This window comes from Podarcis gaigeae (genome assembly GCF_964106915.1).
Source record: "Podarcis gaigeae genome assembly, chromosome: 5".
In the NCBI taxonomy this organism is placed as follows: Eukaryota; Metazoa; Chordata; class Lepidosauria; order Squamata; family Lacertidae; genus Podarcis; species Podarcis gaigeae.
The window spans coordinates 40,181,874-40,203,211 of record NC_139681.1 but is presented as its reverse complement, the minus strand read 5'-3'; the positions used below and the strand labels follow the sequence as shown (position 1 = coordinate 40,203,211).

Genomic DNA, 21,338 nt, shown 5'->3' with positions numbered 1-21,338 from the left:
ATGCTCCCCCTTAAAATAAGAAGCTGTGGTATTGCCTAGTTTGATAAACAGCCTAGTGGGGGATAAATTAAATGTCCAGAATAAAAAATGCTTCCAATGTTAGAAAGGTGGATGAAATACAGTTTCTATAGTTTAGGTTACATGTTCAGTTATGACTAGACCACATCATCGTAAGCTACTTCTCAAAGATGACCTGGGCCAAAAATTCACTCTGAATGAGGATCCCATATATTCTAAATTTCTCTAACTTATTTCATGATAAATTGGAATCTTTAGTCACAATATTGAAAGAGAAAAACTTTAAAGGATTTTTTAAATTCTAAGTTGTATGTATACACTAGCTTAGCTGTATTGTAAACCACTTTGTGAAGACTTTTTGCCTGGAAAAGCGGAGTATAACTGAAACAAACACATACAGCTACACTATTAATTGACTTATATTTCTTGCTTGACTATTGTTCAACACTATACAGTCCTACTTTAGGTAGAAATCTCACACCATTAATTGCTCAGATTAAGTGTGGGATTCTTTTTACCAGTGATTTGCAATCCCAACCCCAATTGAATAATATATCACCAAACACAGAAATATACTTTTTCATTACAGGGATTTCCAGAGGGATAGTTGCATTACTCTGTTGCAGCGAAAAAGGTGGGGAAAAGTCTTGTTTCACTTTAAAGAAGAGTTCATTTATTTTGGCATAAACTCCAGTCCACAAAAGCAGGTCCCACAATAAATGTGTTAATCTTTCTGATACCACAAGATTATTTCTTATTTATACCTCCCATGTACTTATTTTAAACATGCTCTGATGCATTCAAAGCTCATTCCTGCTGTCTGGGACTTTTCTATTAATTAAAATGGTCTGTGTGTATGTTAGGGATGGGTGGGGAGTCAGTTCAGTATGCATTTGAAGGCAAATCTATCAAATTCGCGCTTTCTGAAACTACATGAGAACTGAAACACAGTCACCCTCACACGAACTTTGCAATGCAGTGGTCCAACCAATTTGTGCTTTTTAAAAAAATGTATATATTTGGGGAAAGTGTATATAAAAGTGAATACATTTGTGGAAATGAAATGCATGTTAGGATATTAGGCGATTATGTTAGGTGCTTGCAAAAATGTGTGCTTTAGTCAAAAAATACATTTAGTGGGAGAAATTTGCACCAAAATTTTCCACAGCGTTTATTTTTGATTGCAAATTGCTAAAGAAATTTGGAAAACTGAATCTAAGATGGGAAAATGAGAAACAGAACTGAAATGGACAGATCTATCCCTAGTATATGTATTATTTTGAAGCAGCAGATTGTTTAAATTTTTAATCTGCCTTACAGGTTAATCTGTTCTACAGTCCTTGCATGCAGTAACTGTCTCCAGATATGAGAGTACAAGATAACAACAACAACAATTTATACCCCACCCATCTGGCTGGGTTTCCCCAGCCACTCTGGGAGGCTTCCAACAAAAGATTAAAAATACATTAAAACATCAGTCATTAAAAACTTGCCTAAACAGGGCTGCCTTCAGATGTCTTCTAAACATCAGATAGTTGTTTATTTATTTGACATCTGATGGGAGGGTGTTCCACAGGGCGGGCACCACCACAGAGAAGGCCATAATACCATAATGTGGATGGGTATAGGGCTGCAGAGGAAATATGTGGATTGTAATTTACCACGCTTTAAAGATTAACAGTGCAATCTTAACTACGTCTACTCAGAAGCAACTCCTAATGAATTCAGTGGGACTTACCCTCAAGGAAGTCAAGGTAGGATTGGAGCCTTAGGGCGCGATCTAAACCCAACTTCTACCAGGATGGGTGGAATCTGGAATGAGCAGACCTTTGGTTGAGCTGGTACTGTCTCAGCTGAAGCACCTCATCTTGGCTCTGCAGGAGATACACCTGCATATGTTCTCCATCCTGGGGCAGCCAGGGCTCTTCTAAAGCTAGTTGAGTCATGGTGGGAGCAAGTCTCAAAAAACGTGTGTGCCAGGGGAGCGGCAAGGGCATTGCAGGGGTGGGTCAGAGGGAAACCTATTCCAAACTTTGCTTAGCTCGGTCATGTGGCCTAGTAACTCAGCAGAATTTATAATAGCCGAAAGAGTGCTGCAAGCCAAACACTATTTATTTGCTGCCCTTCATCCTAAGGCCCCAGGACAGGTTACAGCATTAAAACACATTATTAAAAACAAGTCAAAACAAATGTTTTGTTCTCCAATCCTCCCCGCACTTGGGCTGGCTCAGCCAGTATTAACCCTGCTCCTGAGTGGAGTTTGGAATAGGGGTAAATTACACTAGCATAATTTATCCCAATGTAAATTATGCTGGCTTCCTAAAATTTGGATTGATTTTGTTATTCAGTGAGGCTTGCATAGAAACAGTGTTTGATGGATTGCACCATATTCAGTCTGCAATGTTTGCCATCTTTTTTTTTTTTACTATTAAGTGATGTACTATGTATTTACATATACCATTCCCACCCCCAATTTAAAAAGTATTTTTATACAACTTTACAAGGCGAAACGACAGCCCCCCTCAAGGTGGTTTACAGGGAGGTGGTGGTGAACTCCATAAAAGAATTTAAAACATAGAGAACAATAAACTGAAAATAGTAGCATAAATAAAAATCACCCCCAGGTGAGAACTGTAGTAATAAACAGTAAAAAAAAAAAGCAATTGTGGAAAGAGTTACAATTATGACTTTAAAGAGATACAAATCAACAAAGCCCTATATTTATGCACTTCCCCCAGGAAGCAAAATAGATAAATAAATCCATATGCACCTGAAAACAAAAGGTTTCTGAATGATACCATCTGCCATTCAACAAGCACACAAGTGTCTCTGGAATGAATGAAGGAAAAACATAGCAATGCAATAAAAATGGATCACATGACATTTGTTGTTCCCTTTCTAGGGTAGGAGAGTCAAGATCAGAAATGACTGAGCAATCTATAATGATCCAGTCCATATCTGTGTGCCACTTCCACCCTTCCTGGTTCAGTTTGAACAGTTGTTGGATAAATAGTGCTGTCTTCTCAAAATAAGCTGCAGATATCACTGTGCCCTTGTCAAAACAGTCAATATGAATACGCAAAGGTTTCTAGCACCAAAAAAAGCAAACAAACCCTTGTTAACTGGAAATAATGTGTACATCTGGAGGAAAACAAGTAATATCGCCAAAGGACTCTCAATTAGAAGCAGATTATAACAGGCTCTTGGAAAAGAGTAATGGCAACATTTGTAGCCGCTGAGTGCAGGATTTAGCAAGCAGCCTCAGGATTATGACAGCCGGTTCCTAGAATGGCAGCAATAAAGTAGAATAACCTCTACAGAAATTTCACACAATTTCATATTGCCTTAATAAGTGCATATGAGCCTAGCTGAAAGGAACAGTTGCGTGGGCTATTCTGGGAAGGATTAAATGCATCCTCTTCATTCTTCCCTTGCCATGTTGATCGCACCTGTATTGCAGGTGTAACCTTCTCTTCCTTCCTTCCAGGATCTAAGCTATAGAGACAATTACTGAGGCATCCTCAGGGACAATTTTTTTTTAAATATGCACATTTCTATCAATAACTATAACACTCTTGCTTACAAGATCTGTTGCAGGTGTAACAGATTTGTAACAAACACAAATTATAATTATCCCTGCAAAAGCCTCAATAGTATACCATTCATCTTCTTTGATAGTAGCAGTAATGGAATAGGTATCATTGCAATCAGTGTCCAGATGGCATCATTCTCTCCATACCTTTCACACACTGGTTTTGTAGAGAGAGAGAGTTCTCTTTCTTCCTTAAGCAGCAGGTAAGGCGGTGGTGATAGAATAGAACATGGAAGGGAAAGCCACCAGTGTGTGTGTGCATAAATAAAATACACACTTGACAGTGTGCCCACACAAACAGGTGCAGAAAAATATTCTCACACCCCTTTTCATTTCTAAATATTTAGTTAACCTGAAGCAGGCTTTTAAGGTATAAAAGTAAGATGGGTCTGAAATTCCACCAGTGTGAAGAGAAAGAAACTAGGAAGCCCTCCTAACAGCAGCAACAAAAAAAATCACTGAGTATGTTCTGCTCCAAAATATTCCATCCTTCTATGTCCTGAAGCCCTGGGCCTACCTGTCCACAGGTCAGTATGTCCAGTCCAAAGTCCAAAGCCCAGGGGTCAACCATACAAGCAAAGCCCAAAGTCAGCAATCCAAAGGCCAGGAAACACAGTCCAGGGTCAATCCAAGTAGGGAAGCCTGAAGTCCCCCACTCAGGAGACCACCCAGAGTCAAATTCAAAGCATAGTCCTGCAGAGGCCCAGGAGCATCCAAGCCAAAGTCCATCAACAAGGGCAGTTCAGCAGACACAGCACCTCAGCTCTGCTTCCTTTTCATACTTTGCAGGCTGATTGAAGCATCTGGGCTTGATGAGGCAGGTGACCCTCACCTGCTCAGAGTCTACTCCAGCTGAGAAAACACATCCCTCCTTCCAAAGCCAACAAGCCCCACCTGGCCAGCTAGGGATCTGGGCTATGGGCCCTTGCCTACCTCAGCCTCCTAGAGCACCACTCCTGCTGTTCACTATGCCTCAGAGGCCACTGTGTTCATGGGGACAGGGGGGCTTCTGGCTCTGAGGATGGGTCCTGCCGCTCTGGTTACTGTCCTACATGCCCTCACCATCTGTCACCCTGTGAGTACTGCCTTCCCCATTCCCAGCTTGCCCTGGTGTGTCCCAGTCCTGGCTACCCCCCTCACCAGGATCCTCTTCCCCCTCACTGCCATCTTGCCAGTTCATGACATTCTAGAACTTAAAGGCCATACACATTAAAAAGCAGGAGATTCCCATGCAGACACAACCTTAGCTGGAAGGAAAGCGTCCAGCTAATTATCTGAACTGGGTTTAAGGTACAGAATGTGCATGGACATGCCGGCTTCTCAGAGATCAGAGTTGCCAGAATATCTTCAGTGTAGCTTCTGTGAAGGACGAGGAAACGGTTGGTTTAGCAGGGATTTACAGGTGGAAAGGAAGGAAGTAGCCAGGGGACAGACCAACATGGAAGAGGTTCACCATCGTCTACACTGGCTTGATCATGTCTACAGAATGTCATGGAACTTTGAAGTGTCAGGCATAGCTCTAATGGCTTTAGCCCAAACGTAGCAGAGTTTTCCTGCACAGTGAAGAAGCTAGTTGAGGTGGAAATGACTAGTCAGCTAGACTCAGAATAACTATTTACAGGATTTATTAAAAGGAAAAATAAAACCAGCAGAGTTTCTGCATACAAAACAAAGCAAAATAAATCCTCTCTCTCTCTCTCTCTCTCTCTCTCTCTTTCTCTCTTTCTCTCTTTCTCTCTCTCTCTCTCTTAACCATACATAGCACTCCTACTCCTAACACACCACACCACAAACTGTGCTAGCATTCCTAGATAACAGAGTTGAGTGCTGGTCGTTAACCAATCAGAGTAAGTAGTTTCTAGGTCAAGCAGACCTTGGCTTTCTGCCAAGAGTAAATTGACACTGCCTTGAGTTAATTGTGTGAAGCCAGAATCTATAAGTTTTCATGAGAATCAATTAACAGAAACTGAACAGAATGGAAGATGGCAGGATCCTCTTCAAGGATGGGGAGCTGGCTTCAAGTACCAGGCCTGTTGGCAGACCAACTCTGCATTACAAAGATGTCTGCAAACATGACATGAAGGTTGGCAACATCAACCCCACCGTGTGGAAATCCCTTGCAGACGACTGCAGTGCCTGCAGACAGTCAGGTCATGCATCCATAGCAGTGACCAGAGGAGGAATGGCCACTGGGAGGAGTGCAGAGAGGAGAAATGCCGTGGTGCATCTGCAGCAGGACAACCAGATGCCTTCATCTGCCCTGGCTGTAACAAAACATGTCTCTCCTGCATCTGTCTCTGCAGCCACAGCAGGTGCTGTAAGCTTCCAACAGTTTGAGTTCACTGACAAAGGGACACTCCTCCATTGTCTCCTGACACAGACGGATGCCAACAACAATCTTAGGGGCAAGAGATGATGGTGATGATTTCCCCACCCTTCACCCTAAGGTCCCTGGGTGGGATACAACAATTAAAAAAAGAACCTTAAAAATACTATGGCACAGGGAATGGCAGAGAAATGGGAAGCTGAAAGAAGGGGTGATATAAATATAAAAATATTTTAGAAGTTTGCCTGGCCAGATAGCCACTGAAATTCTGGAAACTTTGTGAAGGAATGGAATGCTATTCCTAAGTCTGCTCTAATAACTTATTTATTTAAAATGGGCAGAGGAAATAGGATAATGAGGCAAGGAGGAGATATTGAGAGAGGGAGCCATGGAACAGGGGCTTAATTTGGAGCGCAGGGTCATCAGTAAGCTAATGGCACACAGCTCTACCTCTCCATTCCATTGGAATCAGGAGAGGCTGTGGAGGTGTTGGAGTCTGGCAGAAGTGATTGACTGGATGGGGTGAATATACTGAGGCTGAACCCTGAAAAGATGGAAGTGCCGGGGTGGGGAAATGAGGTTTGGATATCCCATGTCCAGATTTGCACCAACTAGCCAATTCTTTGGATTCTAGTAGCCTGACATCAGTCTCCTGCCTTTTCCAAGGAGAGTTCTGAAAAGAAGGAACTTCACATTGCCTGAATGCCTAAAACCGCTTTGCAGCCACAAAGGGAATTAATAAAATTACAAATCAGTATTTATTTTCGCAGCAGAATATCCTGTAAATCCCCTCATTATTCAGCTCGCCCTTGCTCTTTAGAATGCAGAGGGGGCTTACTGAAGCCAAATGGATGAGTAGCGATCTCTTTAGTCTTCCGGGGCTTCTGAGAAATGCTTTGCTCTCCTTTGGCTATTTGCACAGTTGGGCGGGCGGGCGGACTGAAACTGAAACATTTTATAATCTGTTTGATGTGACACTTCAAGCTGTTTCGCACATCAGCGTAAATGTCATTGTGCTGCAGACCTCAGTATACATCGCAGGACACCAAGGAGCAGTATTGATATTCATGTTCATAACTAACATTTGCTGCAGCAACCGTTTGTATATACACTGCGGGGAAATGTGTGAAGACTGGGCAGTATTCTCATAGGCCAATATAACAATATGACCTCCTTTGCAGTTGCCCAAATGCATAGCTTTCAGAGGGAAGTATTTCACTGTGAGGTTTACAGGATCAACTCTCACATCACAATGGGGGAAGAAATTCCGTTTAGTTCATGTTTACAGGTGAACTTACATGAGTCACATTTTCTGAAACAATACAAAACTGAAACAGAGCTATCTTTTGAAAGTTGTGCCTCTCCAAATTTTGCAATGCAGTTTTCAAGCCAAGTAATGTGTTCAAATCTACATATACTAGGGTAATGTGTGAGTATAAATGCATGTATTAGTGAAAATAACATACAAAACCACATTCTATTTGGGGGAGGGGGAAACACTTTGCAAAAATGTGTATATGAGGAATTCCCACTAAAATGCTGATGAATTTTCATCAGGATATATAGATATATATTTTCTAAAAAGTTGTACTCTGATGTGGAAATGTGGAGAACCAAATTTAAGATTGGGAAAGTGAGAAACTAAGAGTAACCAAAATGGACATACCGTATTTTTCCCTCTATAACACGCAGATTTTTTCTCCTAAAAAGGAAGGGGAAATGTCTGTGCGTGTTATAGAGCGAATGTGTGGTCCCTGGAGCCGAAAAATCAGGCAAAAATCAAATCGCGGCGCTGCACGGAGAAGCGAAACCTGAAAAGAGGAAGTGGCTGCTTTCCTGCATTCTGCCTCAGGGTCTTACTGCCCACCCTCCTCTGTTTCGTTGCTGTGTTTGCTGAAACGGAACAAAGAGCAGGGAAAGCCCCTCCCCTCCAGGCAAGCAGAGGGGAATTCCTCTCTGTGCTGCTGGGGGAGAGGGAGAGAGAGGGGGGAAGGGAGAGAGAGGGGGGAGGGAGAGAGAGAGGGGGAGGGAGGAAGGGAGGGAGGGAGGGAGGGAGGGAGAGAGAGAGAGAGAGAGAGAAAGAGAGAGAGAGAGAGAGAGAGATGGCTGGCTTGGGTGGGGGGAACTTTTGCCTTTCTTTCCTCCCTCCCGTTAAATCCCTCTCCTGCATTCTTAGCCAGCTGCTTCTCTGCACACCCCTCTCATGTCCCTTCTTTGTTTTTCCTTCGCTCCCCACTTAAAATGTGGTTACAAAGCATAGATCCACATGGATCCTCAGGATCTTTGCATTGGGTCACCCCAAATTCACCATCAGATCACATAGCATGTCCATGGCTACAGCCTGCCCCCCCAAAATCACGCACCCACTGTTGCCTGGGGCTGCAATGGTGCAAAAATGTGGTTACAAAGCATGGATCCACAGGGATTCTCAGGATCTTTGCATTGGGTCACCCCAAATTCACCATCAGATCACATAGCATGTCCATGGCTACAGCCTGCACCAAAAAAATCACGCACCCACTGTTGCCTGGGGCTGCAATGGTGCAAAAATGTGGTTACAAAGCATGGATCCACAGGGATTCCCAGGATCTTTGCATTGGGTCACCCCAAATTCACCATCAGATCACATAGCATGTCCATGGCTACAGCCTGCACCAAAAAAATCACGCACCCACTGTTGCCTGGGACTGCAATGGTGCAAAAACGTGGTTACAAAGCATGGATCCACAGGGATTCTCAGGATCTTTGCATTGGGTCACCCCAAATTCACCATCAGATCACATGTCTGTGGCCACAGCATGAAGCCCAAAAATGATACATCCACTGTTTCATTCAGAATGTTTTTTCCCTTGTTTTCCTCCTCTAAAAACGATGTGCGTGTTATGGTCAGGTGCGTGTTATAGAGCGAAAAATACGGTACTTGCCCAGCCCTTCTCTCACAACATAGTGTTTGCATTGCCAGCGCAGGAGCCTACCTTTCTTCACTTCACAAAGTTACTAGCAGAACAATCCTATATTCAGGATTTGACAGAAGTCATGATTTGCCCCCAGAACTCAAGACATGCCTCCAGCATAAAACATACACTGATAACACCAGCAGAACACTCCCCCCCCCCAGTGTAGCTGTTTTGCTGGTGAAGAAACACTAGCATTCTGGCCGATTCATATGGGAGGGGGATTTTTAGATCTACCCTTTCTTACCATGCAGAGTGCCAGCCTGTATGATTTTACACTTATTAAAAAGGAGTGTAAACTGACCTCTGGGTCTGTGCATTTTAAGTTTGGTTATATTAGTAAGTGAATGTTGCATTCATACGCGAATTTAGACAGATAGCCACACAAGCTCTTTCAGATGGCCTTTAAATGAAATATCTCCATTTAAGGTGAGGGATGGGGAGTTTAAGCTGTGAATATGAATTTTGGATTTAAAAATGGAAACAATTTGTTGTGCAGCTGCATGAAGCATGGAATATTGGAGGCTGAGGTCTATTTCTTGATTTTTGTTTTCCTGTTGTGTATTTCCTAGGCATTTACTAAAATCCTAAAGTCTAGGATTCTCTGGGAAACCAGTAAATGAAGTGAAATTAACAGCAGCTTTGCCAGAAAATAGAAGACATACATATATGGACACAAACACATTTTCTATATTTAGTAAAATTCCTCTCTTCTTCTATTCCCAGGGGGTTATAACATAAATGATGTCATGTTTTACTGGACAAGGGGAAATGATTCCGTTAAAGGCTTAGAAACCCTTCGATTGGCGCAGTACACAGTAGAAGACCACTATACCTCTAGTTCTGAAGCTGTCTATGAAACAGGTAGGTAACTCTTCATGAGTTCATTTACTGTCATAAAATCCTACTTACGTCTTGACCTTTCTGTCTTTCCAGTTCACTTCAATAAAGCTAGCTGGGAATGGTCTGAAGGCAGATGATGATGCTTACTTTCTTTCTCATATTCTATACCTTAAAAAAAAAGAAGAACCCAGAATGGCCAACAGCATATAAAACACAACAATTAACAGATGTCACAGCATTAAAACAGAATAAAAATATAACAGTAAAATACATGAAATAGTGAGATGTTGCTGCTGAAAGTAAGCAGGTTTGGATCTGGCCAGTGTCTGGATGGTAGACTGGATGGGAATCCTTTATATGCCACCTTGAGTTTATTAAAGAAATTTAGGATGATGATGAATTTAAAAAACATGGCTGTGCTGCTGGACCTTGACTGCTTGACCCAAAACCTTTATTGTATACCAAGTCGTCTGATTCCTATGCATGCCCACTCAGATGTCTTGCTGAGTTCAAGGTGGGGGGGGTGTTACTCCCAAGTAAATGTATACAGGATTACAGTCTCTGTTAGCAGAGAACATCTGTACAAAACTTTCAAACCAAGAAGAATACCCTCCCAACCCCCCCAAAAAACACCAAATCTATTAGAACAACCAGTAAAACTAATTGAAATAAATTAAGCACATTAAACAATAGAAGCTTGACTAAATAAACATGTCTTTAAAGCTCATTTAAATGCTGAAATTGATGAGATTCGGCAGGCAGCTGATTCTATCCTCTGGGGGCCACCACCAAGAATATTCGCCCTGCAGGGGCCGCTACACTCTTAGATGATGGAACCATTAATAGGTTCTCTGAGCTGTATCTTCTGCAAATCCTGGTTCTCACAGTTGAAGGCTGTCAGGTCCACCCCTCCCGATTGCATGCCTCAGTGTGATAAGAACAATCCGATGCACTGAATTATTATTATTATTTTCCTTCTGGATGCTGCACACATTTGCTGCACACAGAAGATAGAGCTTTTTTTACATACCATCCCAGCTATTACATTTGTGATTCACAACTCAATAATATGCTTCTGCATTTAAGTTTCAATCAACGTGCATTGTGCCATTTTTATTTTCTATTCTGGTTTCTGCTCAGATCGTATAAATCTTTTGCCTTCCACTAAAGATTTTTATTTGAGAGCATCATTGACTAAGGAAACCTCATGACTCAAAGTCCTAACTCACATTAAAACAGCAAATGCCTATAAATAGGTATAAAAATACAGATCTCCACTAGCAGACTTCATGTTCAGACAGGATCTTGCTTCTTACATAAGTGGCATCTGCTTGCTTTCCTCACTGCTTCCGCTGCTGGCTAGCCATCGTGCTCAAAGAAGGCTAATGATTCCCTATTGCTGCTCTGCCCAGAGAGAAACCCGAACCTGTTCGCTCATCAGAAAATAAAATACATGTTCACTTCTGAATATTTCAGGAAGAGAATATGTAAACAACGCAAAGAAAAACAAAGTACAGGCCATTGTTCTCATTTATATAGGATTATATTTTCTAACAATAAATGAAGTATAGCCAGGATTTTAATATCTATCTATCTATCTATCTATCTATCTATCTATCTGGATGTGCAAATAATAACAATTCATTTCATTGTTTCCTTTGGTGGCTTAATTAATTTCCATGGCTTTTTTTCAGCCATTTTCTTCACTGTGTGCCTGATTGAGGGAGAGAGAGGGGAAGGTTTTATTTATTTATTTAAATCATTTCCCTTTGATTTCAGTAGGCAAATCTTATTTCACATTTCACATTTGTTTTTTACAATCAGATGAAATTTGCAGAGTGGTAGTCCTTCCTTGAGCAGACATAGGCTCCAGAGGAGCAACTTGGAACTGCTTTGCTGTATCTCTAGGCTTTTGGGCAGTTTACAGGGGCATAGCAAGGGGGGTGCAGCCTGCCCCGGGTGTCATCCTTGAGGGGGTGACAAAATGGCACACCGCGGGGAGCGGCACTTACTGTAGGCCTGGCCTACAGGGCGCCCAAGCCACATGTTTTTCCTGGGAGTTATGCGGTGCCCAAAATGGCAGCATGGGGCTTGCGTCTGCCAGGTGGACTCCGTGGGCAGCTCGCTGTGGCATTCCCCTGTATCAGGGCTGAGTCAGTTCATTTGAGTTCCCCGGATGTGGGAGAGGACTTCAGGGTAGAAGAAGAGGACGCTGTGCCTGAGGGGGAGGGAGCTGGAGGAGCTAGCAAAGGAAGGGCAGTGTCTTCAGAGGGAGAGAGACAGGAAGAGGCTGAAAGAGCCAACAGCTCCACAGGGACAGCAAGGGTTAGGTTCTGGATCAGAGACTGGTGAGAGATTTAGACGGCGCTGGACAAGAGGAGACTTGAAAGGCAGGGCGATAAATTCCCACATTTTGTGAGGTGTTGGCGGCATAAGAAGAGGCCTCTACCGGTATCTGAACTGAGTGACTCTGGTGAATGATAATGAACTCTTGATGACCATTGTAAATGAAGACCATTAAAACGCCAGAAGTCTCTGGAGAGGATTGTTTGTGAGGAGAGGTACATGCCGCCCTGGCACCCTGGGTGGATCGCCACGGCGCTCCTGGCAGCTTAGCCAAGTTGTGCTTAAGGAGGTGACCATCTCAGGTTTGGAAGACACGCTAAGCCAAACTTTGGGTTAGCTGCCATGTTTCACTCACCTGAAAAGCATGGGGAAAAGCAAAGTGAATTCTGCCTCCTCTTTAGAGGCCAGCAGATTCACACATATGCACTAAACCATGGTTTGGCTTAGAGTTATGGGCAAACACTGTCAAGGAACTGCCATCAGCTCAGAGGCGAGAGGTGGAAGGGCAGTTGTGTTATAGGGAACCTCCGAAGATCTTGTGAAGAAGTTCCTCCTCTGGCGAGGAGAAAGCCCCGTCTCCAGTGGGGAGGAGGTGCAGGGACCAGGAGATGTTAGGGAGAGCCTCAACACGGAGCCTGAGCAAAGTGGAGGGGAGGGAAATACCCCTTTGCCAGCGCCCACTCTGCGCAGTAGGTTTCGGCGCAGAGAGGGGAGGAGAAGGATGGGAGTCATATGGCTGTTATGCTGGGAGAGGTACAAGGACCGGCCACTCCCAGATTCTGCTAGCGACTGAGCCAGAAATGAACTTGCGACGCTCTTCACTGTAAATATTTTGCACTAATAATAAAGCTGGAAAAGACAGGTCGGAGTCTTGCCTGTTTGCTCTCGAGCAACCACACCAACACCTGACAAACACTAAATAGAAATTAGATATAAGTATGATGGGTGAACTAGTAAGTTGGTAATTGTGTGCTTTAAAAAAACCGTGAAGCTTTAAAATAATGTGTTCTATGTGCTTCTTACCTTGTTTTCTTAATGCTGGTCATAATAATAAATATTTGATCTGAAGCTTTAAAATATTATTTAAACTTGTACATGAAGAAGAAATTGCCAAGAAATCTAAATGACTTGTTGCATGTCTCTCTTTATTCACTACACAGGGCACTATCCAAAGTTAGTCTTCCATTTTGAGCTCAAGAGGAACATTCTGTATTTTATCCTTGAAACATATGTACCGTCCAGCTTGCTGGTTGTCCTCTCCTGGGTGTCATTCTGGATAAGCCAGTCTTCAGTGCCAGCCAGAATCTGCATAGGTGAGCTATAATCATAAAACACAGATGCACTGCCCACCCCCTGCCCAGGTCATGTTGTTTTAACATGGAGGAAGCTGCTGCATTTTTGTTCCTCCACCACCTATGTAATGCATTAAGCCTTGCACCATGGGATCTATGTTCCAGCTCCTCTGTACATACACCAGACAAGTCCTAGAAATTGGGCAGGGCAGATGCAATGAGCCTAAGGAGCCTCATGTTACCCAGCCAGTGCTAGAATGAACTTCTAGAGTCACTCTGCAAGTGAAACAGTTGAAACATTGGTTCTGTTAGGCGTTTTATTCTTGGGTAAAAGTAACATGTGTGGAAGAGAACTGAGGTGTGACTACTCTAACTCCACCACCACTGTTCCCACCACCCTCCATGAGCTGGAAGAAGAACCACTGCAGGGAGGAGCCTGCTGTCTTTGTGTAAGCTCCTCATGCCATTTAGAAACCTGAAAAAGCAAGGCTCTGCATCATTAGAATGCAAGAAGAACCTACCAGTGGCCCATTGAGTTCAACATCCTGTGGACAGCCTGCAACCTGGAGTCAAGAGCACTCACCCCTCCTGTGGTTTCCCTCAGCTGGTACTCAAACTCATACTGCCACTGTGTAAGCGTAGGTAAACCATAGCCATCACGATCAGCAGCCATCTATGCAGCCTTATCTTCCATGAATTTGTCTAATCCTCTTTTCAAGCCATCCAAGTTGGTGGCCATCACTGCCTATAACATGTGGGGGATATTACGCCAACTCATGGGGGGCTGTGGGGACAGTGTTGGGGGAAGGGAGAGCTTGCATGCACAGCCTCCCTCCCTCAGTGCAGGCTGATTTTACACAGAAGGAGACTGCCTGTGTGGGGCTGTTGTGGTGCACGTATCTACTAGGCATTCTGCAATGCTCACTTCATGGGGATGCAGGACTTCAGTGTCCCTCTTCTGGCATTCAGGACAAGTGAGCTAGCCCTGTCCACTGGGTACCAATGCCCTAGCTACGGACCAACCTGGCCAAGTCCCCAAGGTGACACATGATCTGCATCAGTATGAAGGTCACCTCATGGGCAGATAGAGGATTCTTTTCCCCTTGGAGGGAGCCCTGCATGTCCTTATGTAGATAGCCCCCTTTCAAACTGGTAACGATCAGATGTGGCTCATGCACTGGTGGGAAAGGTGGCAACAATAAAATATGGAAATAGGTCTGTCTAAGAGCACCGACTCTTAATTCACATTGGCTCTCCAGGATCTGAGGGGGGTGGGGAGAGATTTTACAGCCACCTGCTATCAAAGATTCTTCAACCAGAGAATTCAGGGCTTGAACTTGGGGCCTTCTACATGGAAAAACATGTGAAAAGAAGTGTGGTATAGTGGTCAGTGTCAGACTAGGACTTCGGAGAGCAGGGTTCAATCCCCACTTGGCATGAAACTCATTGGGTGGCTTTGTATTCCCTTTCGCCACCAAAATTAATTCACAATGTTATACATCGTTTCTCCAAGACTAACTTAGAGAGTAATTCAGACATCTCTTACCCTCACTTTTTACTTTTTCTTTTTACTCTGCTCCTTTTTGACCATGGTGCAGAACTTTACCGTAAAATTTATCCGAAGTATTATTAACACCTCAAAATATTCATACGTTAAACATTTTCTGCATTTTCTTTCAAATGAGGTGGGCTAAAATGAGATGACAGAAGACCTCACTGTCAAGTAAATATTGAGCAGCTTCTGCTCAGAGGCAGCAGGAAATGGTGTTGCTGCTAATCATGCAAGATCACCTCTGATTTCTTGTTTTGTTTCCGTAGGTGTTACAACTGTGCTCACCATGACAACTCTTATGATGGGAGCCAGGACATCACTTCCTAATGCTAATTGCTTCATCAAGGCAATTGATGTCTACCTGGGTATTTGCTTTAGTTTTATCTTTGGCGCATTACTGGAGTATGCAGTAGCTCACTTCTGCACCCTTAATCGATCTGGAATGAAGAAACTCACAAAGGTATTTGTTTTAATTCCTCCATTTCCTGATTTCCATAGCCTCTCTTCAAACGCTCCTGTCCATTGCTTCCTCTGCTATGAAAGCATATCATGATTCCAACTTTTAGCAGCTCTTTACAACATACATTCCCCGCCTGCTGTAGCATGACCAGGTTTTGCCTTGCTTCTGCTATTATTCACTGCAGATTGGTTCCCAATTTCTTTCCGGTCTCAATTCAAAGTGGTGACCATCACTTTGAAATCCTATATGGCTTGGACCCAGCACTTTTAAAAGAATGCTAGGTGAGATCACCATGGAAAGCTCTGCCCTGTAAACCATCAGCAGTTGGTGGGTATAAAGGACCATTTGCCTTTCAATGCTCAGAAAGACCTTGAAAGATTGTCTTTATTATTAATATTGTCTCATCCCCTGATCAGAGAAGTTTTTATGTGCTGCTGCTAATGATAGCTGATGTCTGGTATTAATTTGTGTTTTTGATTTATTGCTCATTATTGCATTGAGGCCCTTTCTGTGCCCCCAAAGCGATGTAAAAATGCTGAAATAAATATATCCCCCATCATGGTCTTATTGTGACTATTGTGTGGTTCAGGAGCACAATGGTCTTGATCCACCATGAGACAAAATTACATGGTAGAACAGAGTGTGGTGGGACATCACATTTCTGAATGTTTCTTGATGTAAAAAAAAGGTTTTGTAGATGAAAAACCAGCACAGCAGGGCTTAGACTCAGGTAGAATATCTCCCCCCAGTTTGTTAGTTTTTGTTTTGCTTTTTACTGGCAGGAAGCTCAGTGCAATGAAAACTAGCATCACCCCTCCTGAACTGCTGTGGTTCATTGTTTTGCACAGGTAGATCAGGTGTTGGCAACAGCAACCTCTGTGTTTGCCACATGGCACCTCCAGGTCTCCTGGTGAATCCTTTGGGGCTTTGTGGGGCATACTTTTCTATGCGAACTAGCAGACATGGTAGACAAGTGTGTTTACAGGCACACGTCTGGTCTTACAGGTCTTTACTGAGAGAACTACAGTTGACAGGTAACATTGTTGATTGCCCTGTAAAGTTTGAATGGGGCCTGAGAGGTTTGAATATACACTGTTCTACCAGTAAGGACTTTAGCACTGCTATGTGCCACCGCGCAATGTGAAATGCCATAGTGCCTTTATGTTGTGCTTCAGTCATCCAGAGCAAAAGAAGGTAGAAAGGAAAGAAAGAGAAACCTGTATTCAGTCCTACACGAATCCTCAAATGTTCCCAGGACCTGAACTGAGAAATATATTCTAGCTGCTAGCAATCCATTGGCCTGCATCGTCCAAAATCTTACAGCGGACAAAAAGAAGAATGGGAAAATGTTTGTAAGAAGTGTAGAGCCCTTACTGACAAGTCACATTCACATACCTGATAAATGTTGTGGCGCTCTCTAGTAGGCAGTACAATATAGAAAACCATGAAAATGGATAACTTCCCACCAAACCGACCTCTTTTCTCCATCCTGTGGACTGTTGGATTTGAACAAACACATCCATTAATAGAAGCAAGAAGCAGCAGCAGATGCCATTTCCAGTAGGTTTCAGCTGTTGTGCAGTTGCTTTCCATAGATCCTGCAACTGATTTTTATATCCTTTTATATTGCCATCTGCTTGCTATTCTCTCCTTAGGAGCAGGAACGGAGAGCAGAGTAAATACCATTACTATTTAAAAATACGCTCCAAAGTTGAGCTCCCTTTTGATATACAAGGCTGGTTTTCCTAATGTGAAACAGTTTAATTTCCCCCTTTCTCTCTCTCTCTTGGAGCCCCTCAGCAGTCCTTTAAATGTCCCCTGATACTCTAGATTTTGTATAGCAGATAGGTATTTGTCATTCTATTATAGATTCTCTTTCTTCTCTTCGCTAGGGCAATAGGATAAGTAAACTTGTGCTAGAAACGCGTCTTGTTAAGGTTCCTTAGAGAAGAGCGTATTCTAACATACAGACACTAAGCTGATAACTTGCCATGCCAGATGCTGGATTTCACACATGGTTTAGCTTCCTCTTAGGGAACATAAAGGAGCTAAAAGCAATCTGATAAGGCATCAGCCACCTGCAAACAAGTTTCAGAAAACCGGAAAAGAAAATAGAATGTGTGTTTAGCATCCTTTCCCGCTGCTCAATAAACCTGCTGCTTAATACAATTTTTTTTTAAAAAAAAAATCATTTCAGCATAAAAAACCCCAGATATATCCAACTGAATAAAAGCACTCTAAAAAAGAAAAACAGCCCAGGTAGATGCATCCATAAAAGTTCATAGATGTTCATCTGTACCATTTCCATTTACAATGAGTGATAAGGAGGTTGCTTCCCTTAGCATTTTGTATTTTTATTTTCTAAGTAACGGCGCCAGTGTCTAAGCAATGTAAACATTATTGTTTATGCTGTAATGGAAAGTCACAAGTGAAGCTGATCCACTTTAATGTTGAGAAGATTAGTGAATAAAATGCAGAATTAAATAGCTGAGGGCAGATCTGGCCAGATCCAAAACCTAGTTGCCATGACTAAGATGAGATTCCCAGAACATCAAAGGTCATTGTGGATGTGAATTGTTTCCTTCATGTTAAATACAAAGAAAAGCCCCCCCCCCCTTTTTTGGTAAAGCACATGTAGATTTGCCTTTTTCATCAATGTGTATGGAAAAGTCATTGTGGGGAAGGTTCAAACCCAGCTTATTTGTCCTTATCCACTCCATCACTGTGCCCAGAAAACCTGCTGAGCTGAAGTGTAATTTTTTCTCTTAAGAAGCCTAAGAAAACATTTAAACACACACAGTGGAATGTTGTCAGGGGACTGCCATCGGAACAGGGGAGGGAGACAGGGGGGCTGTTGGGATACAGAGAGCCTCCAAAACTCCTGTGGAGCAGTTCCTCTTCCAGCGGTGGGAAAAGCCACACCTCCAGTGAGGAAGAGAGGGAAGGGGCCAGCTAAGTGAAGAGAGGGCTCGAGAATGCTGCTGAGAGCCCCAGCATCTCACCTCACCAGGCTGGCCAGGAGGGAGGCACACCACTTCCGTCCTGGGGTGCTGAAGTTCTTATGTTGGGGGAGAAGCCAGAAGGGGCCACTCCCAGATTCTGCAAGTGACTGAGACGGACATGAACTTGGTAGATCTGCGCTGTAAATAGTTTGTACAATAAAACCTGTAAAAGACAGGTTGGAGTCCTGCCTGGTTACTCACGAGCAACCACCACCAGCATCTGACAAATGTGAATGGTTTTCATTTACTTTTCCCCACAATTATAATCTTTAAGCTTCAACTCCCAAAGAATCTAAAGAGTGAAGAAGGGAAAAATACATATGTAAGAGAATGAATCTGAAGATGACCTAGAAATCATTCTGCCCCAAAACAAATCATTCAGCTGGCAAATATGGGCACTAGTTTCAGGTGTAGTTCAGAGCTTGAATTCAGTGAACTTTATTAAACTGAACTAGTTTTGTTCCAAGCACTGGTATATCTGTAGCCCTTAGATAAAATGGATTGTTGGCTGATATTTAAAGGATGTGTGTTATGGAACTGATGAACAAGTGGTTTTGTCCAATTGTGATTCTTACCAGGAGGAGGATGATGAGGCTGAAGAGGAGATCAATGGAGTCCTGTCAGCAATTGCCAACAGTTGCAAGGCTGATAAGATTAACAAGGCTGATGCAGACAAGCTCACCAAAACCTCTAGAGGCAGAAAAGAGGAGAAAAGTAAACACAGCCGGTGTCACTCACCAATGGCAGTGATGAAGAGACTCTTCTGTATATTTGACTGCTTTCATGTTAAAAACCCATACCACATAGACAATTACGCCCGGCTTTCCTTCCCATTATCATTTATCATAATAAATGTTTTTTACTGGGTTTATTATTTGTATTTCTAAGCTTTTGAAAACCTCTCATGGAATAGTGTGGCAAGTGTAGCAAAGGTGCACAGAGTTATGTCAGGGAAAAGATTTTAATCTGCAGGGCATTACAATATCAAAAGAAGACTGTCATTTTATTGAGTAGTTTTTCTGTTGAGTTTCTGGTTAAATTACTGTCCACCTGTTAAGACTACTGTAGTATAAAAATCTATTGCTGGTCATCTGTTAAATGACTGTATTTTTAAAATTGACCTCATTTTTAGCATGCATTTTCCTATTGTTCGTAACATTTACTGAATGGCACAAAACTTTTTTTAACTACCTGTAAAGCTTTGTAAAATTGAAATTGGCATAACACTAGTGTGAGGCTGTGATGATTAATATGTTTGAAAATTAAAACAAGAAGGAAGTGTTATCCTGCCCCCAAGCCACCTGGTTAGTTTCAATATCTTATTGCCTTTGGCATTGTCAATAATGCATAGACTTTCAAGGATGTTATGTAACAAAGCTCTATCAGTGCCAATTAAATGTTTTCACAAAACAGTAAAAATCACTATGTTAAAGTTTGAACTTATGAATGCAACCAGCAGAATACGGAATTTCACACTAAATCCTTGTAGAAAATTACTCCAGGTTTCAAGAGACTTATTTTTAATGAATATTTGGAAGAATTCTGTGATGGCTTTTGGCAGAGAAGACACTAAAAATGGATGCCTTTCCTAGATGCAGTCTCCACAAGGCTTAAGCCTGCATCTTTTCTTTACTGGGATTTTAAGTCTGATGGTCGCAGTCCCCATGCTTGCAGGCCCAGCTCACACGTCAAAGTAAACAATAGTTAACAATTTACCATGGCTGTTTCCCCCTCCACATTAGCACACACACGTATATATTCAGACCATGGCATCTCTTGAACCAGAAATACTTTTCAACATTATTTTAAAAGACATACATTATCAGATCGAGTGATTTAAATTGCAATCCTGTATTCACTTATATGGGAATAAGTTCCATGGAATTCAACGAGACTTACTTACAAGTAGGTTTGAATAGGGTAGCAGTTTTACTGTGCAATGCCTTTATTGATTTTCAAGGCCCCCCCCCCAATAATAAATATTTGCTTTTTAGATCACCAGTATGTCTTTGGAAGGAAGTAGTAAGCACTACCAACTAAATTCATGCCCTGAAATGAAGAGGTCAAAAATGGGTGCTTTGGTGCATCCTATAATTTTAACTACCTATTATTTTAACTACCATTATATAATTAGTAGTAATAAAGTTTCAGGTAATTAATAGAATTTCACATATTGGCTTTCTATCCTCCTCCAAGAAAGCCAATGGAGCCTGCTGGTAAAATGCTTATTTAACCCTAGCATCTGATTGACTCTGGTCCGCAAAATGCTATGATGTATTTGTTCACCTTTAAGTTTCCAGAAGACTTTGCTGCAACAGGCTTTAAAAATTGTTATTTTAAAAACTTCTTATTATATGTATAAATCCACCTTTTCTGCCAGGAGCTCAAGGTGAGATGACACTGGTTCTCAACCCTCCATTTTAGTCTTACAAAAACCCTGTGAGATATAGTATTGTCATCTTAATTCTGCTTGAGCATTTCCAATAACCTGCCTAAAGAAAATCCAGCACTGAGTGTTTTCTTACACACCTTACATTAGTGCAATACATTACCTGAATTCTAAAAACTTGCAAGAGATCTTGTCAAACAGGGGTGTTAAAGGAATATATAGTTTTATAGCAGGTTTCCTGGAAAGACCTGTAAAAGAACAAGTTAATAATTTTAAATACTTGGGAGTTACTTTTCAGTCCACTCTGTTCCAATCACTTCATATTCAAAATATTACAGTGGATACACTGAATATTCTAGCTGTGTTATTGAAGTAACTGGGTTAATTATTAATATATTTTATGATAAACTTAGCACATTGCTATCCCTAAAAAGGCCACATTTGTAGGATCAGCTTAACACCAGGAGACAATTCAAGCCATCTTGTGGGGTTTCCCATGAAGAATGTCTTGCTGTGAACAGCAGAAAATCTGCTTGGCTAATTAAACGGGTTGTTCCATGAATT

The 21,338-nt window shown here is 42.2% G+C and overlaps 1 protein-coding gene across 1 annotated transcript in view; it reads left to right on the top strand.

The window, feature by feature from the left end:
- LOC310845674 (gamma-aminobutyric acid receptor subunit pi-like) overlaps positions 1–20,032 on the top strand; it is a 52,951-nt gene extending 32,919 nt beyond the window's left edge. The window contains exons 7-10 of the mRNA XM_083741099.1: positions 9,617–9,754; positions 13,240–13,392; positions 15,190–15,383; positions 18,964–20,032. Coding sequence (XP_083597225.1) covers positions 9,617–9,754; positions 13,240–13,392; positions 15,190–15,383; positions 18,964–19,272 — 794 coding nt within the window. The 3' untranslated portion in view covers positions 19,273–20,032. The remainder of the gene's footprint in view (positions 1–9,616; positions 9,755–13,239; positions 13,393–15,189; positions 15,384–18,963) is intronic.
- Positions 20,033–21,338: the final 1,306 nt, after the last annotated feature.